This window comes from Tuber melanosporum (assembly GCF_000151645.1).
Source record: "Tuber melanosporum whole genome shotgun sequence assembly, scaffold_65, strain Mel28".
NCBI classification, from domain to species: domain Eukaryota; kingdom Fungi; phylum Ascomycota; class Pezizomycetes; order Pezizales; family Tuberaceae; genus Tuber; species Tuber melanosporum.
Window position 1 is genome coordinate 41,583 of NW_003299112.1, and position 2,951 is coordinate 44,533.

Genomic DNA, 2,951 nt, shown 5'->3' on the forward strand with positions numbered 1-2,951 from the left:
ATTTTCCCTACCTTACGCCCTGCTGCTGGCTACCAGTCGAGCACTACTGCCGCTGCCCTTCACCGCCCTTGTTGCTTGGCCTCTTCTGCCAGCTCTTCACCTGCTACCCCCCACCACCACGCACTACCTCGACTGCTACTACCTCGACTACTACTACCACCGCTACTATCTTACTATTACTACTTACCACCACCACCACCACCACCACCACGCCTTCTTATCGTCACTCCCCCTCCTTCACTCTTTATTCACGATAACAATACTTTCACACCTAGAAGCTGGAATTCTTTCCACTTTGTTTCAATTAAAGAAATCATTTAATAACCTTCTTACTATCCTCCCACGTTCCCTGAATTTGAGCTACCCCGACGACTGGGCGACCCTAGTTCTTCTCGGGCTGCTACAGCCCTTCGGCTTTCGTTCAAGTCGAGCGATGGCAGTAGCGAGGCTTCAGTAACGCCCAGCCCAGCCAGCCGATCAAAGGAAAAATAAAAAAAGGGAATCCACAACATAAACCTTAGGGAGTACCGATCTGTTTACCCCGTGCCACCGTGCACTTCTTTTCACTTCTTGTGAAGAGAACGGATTCCCTGTCGGTCGCGGCTTTGGGGATCATTCTTAACCCCGGTCTCCATTTCCCCCATTGAATTTGGTCAGCTCAAGGCATTGTACCCTGTTATTTAATACTTCCGGGGGATTTTTGCTCTGCAACGATGTCGAGTTGGTTAGGAATGGATTTAGGGAAGAGGGCAGAGGGTTCTGGTGGGGAGTATTGGGTTGATGACCCAATATATGGCCTAAGTCGGTTAGCGAATCGAAAAATAGGCGATCCTCATGATCTGTCATTACTGACAGGGCAGCAATTATACATCCTCCGCACAATAGCACTTGCCGCAGCTACAATATCTCTTTCGACGGGGGTGGTAGTAGGATGGTGGTTTGTGCGTATGAAACGAAGTTTTAGACATCAGTATGCGCCCCGCTCCGGACCCACTTTTTTTCTTCAACCTGTGTTATTGCGACACTAGGAAACCCTGGGGACAGGCACTAATAACCGATTACAGTCTCATTATGTTGTTGGTCTTTTCGGATTTTTTCAAGGCGAGTTGGCAGTTGATATACCCAGCGGTAGTGTTCACAAGGGGAGCGGTTGCGAGCGAATCCAAGTTTTGTCAGGCTGCCGGGTTTTTCATGTCAATGGGAATAGAAGCTTCGGGTACGTCATACAGGGATGGCAGTTGTGGCTCGTCTGTAGTTTTTTTCCCGGTTCTTTTTTTAAGGTCTCGGCCTGACGTTTTTTTCACTAGATTTCGCGGTTTTGGTTATAGCGGTTCACAGCGCACTCTATATTTTTCGGCCAGGGCTCACAGCTATTGGCGAAGGAGGACTATTTCGTTACCGCCATTCGGTATACGTTGCTTGGCTGGCATTTTCGATATTAATGCCATCACTCGCATACATTAATTCTGCTCCGGCGTACAGTGCCCAAGGCACATTTTGTTATCTACCCGTACGCCCTGTATGGTACCGCATGGCGTTGGCGTGGATTCCCCGATACATCATCCTCGTGACCATCCTTATCCTCTATGCATCGATATACATTTATGTCCGCATGAAGTTTCGAACGTTTCGGAGTCATGTTGGAGCTAGCACCTTAGAAATGGACACGGTTGATTTGGCAGTCCCAGAATCACCAAAGGATGAGAGAGGTCTTCCACAATTGGACGACCACGGATTAATACCAACATCGCCTGTCTCAGATAGCCGACAGGTATCAAACGCATCAGACCAGCCATTTGCAAAGCTGATGATGATGCCCCAGACCATTGCCGAGAAACTCAACTTCCCGCCAGCGTGCTCGTCAGAGCCTCGGCCGTGGGCATATGATGGCGATGAGGCGCCATCAAGGAGGGGCTCCTTGCCAGCATCGATAGCAAACCCGGAGGGAGGAACCGGCTCATCCAGTGAGATCTCACATGGTAAGAAGGTGAGGGGAGGGACAGCTGACGGAGCATCAGCAGAATTGAGGAGGAGACGGATAGCTATCAGCAGGCAGTTGCGCTTGCTGTTTATATATCCACTAGTCTACGCGCTCATGTGGGTCCCATCCCTCGTTAGTAACCTATTACAGTACCGGGACCAATTCGTCCGGAATCCGAATTTCCCGTTAGCTTGCATGGTGGCCTTCACAATACCTATCCAGTGTGCCGTGGATTGTTGGTTATTTACCATACGGGAGAAGCCATGGAGGTACATTCCCGAGTCGAACGGCAAGTCGTTCTGGTCACGGTACGGGTTCATAAGGGGGGAAGGGTTTAACAATATTGATGGAGGGGGTGGAGAGGACGGGTGGAGAAATAGGAAGAATATGAGTTTTGCGGCGAGAAAGGCGTACGAGCGAAGGGAGGAGGAGAGGAGGGAGGCGGCGGAATTGTGGCTGCAACGGCAGGATGAGAAAGGACGATTGAGTTCTGGTTCTTCACCCTCGGCACCTGCAGAGCCAAAGAAAACGTACAGGAGTTGGTGGGACGGCTTTTCAGATGAACTAGATGAGATCGTGGAGGAGGCCAAGAACCGGCGGGCCTCGAAGAGTCATCCGGGTCACGCTGATGAACTGAGCAATCTGGAAGCCGGGATGGGAGAGGAAAGCAGACGGGATAACCATGCCACCCCCGCCGCCACAAGATAACACGACTCTCGCTGATCGCCAACATTGTTAAACCTCACTAAGCCTCCTCCGTGTGCTATATTGCCTGTTTTTCATTATCCGGACGGTGTTGGATGTGCATATTTTCCCTTGATTCGTTTCATTTTTCTCCTTTCACCGGTTTTATATCTTACGGCTTATGAGCATTGAATCTACGGTTCTCTTTTCCTTTCTCCCCAGTTTATTTCCTCACCGTCTTCAAAAGTCACCTTATACCTGGCTATATTTCCTTAATCTCATAATC

The 2,951-nt window shown here is 49.9% G+C and overlaps 1 protein-coding gene; it reads left to right on the plus strand.

The window, feature by feature from the left end:
* Nucleotides 1-211: 211 nt before the first annotated feature.
* Nucleotides 212-2,689, plus strand: GSTUM_00009991001 (uncharacterized protein; the record flags this gene model as incomplete). XM_002841005.2 has 3 exons in its annotated part: nt 212-970; nt 1,065-1,216; nt 1,308-2,689. Exons 1-3 carry the CDS (start codon nt 714-716, stop codon nt 2,687-2,689), a joined length of 1,791 nt encoding a protein of 596 aa, XP_002841051.1. The 5' UTR covers nt 212-713.
* Nucleotides 2,690-2,951: the final 262 nt, after the last annotated feature.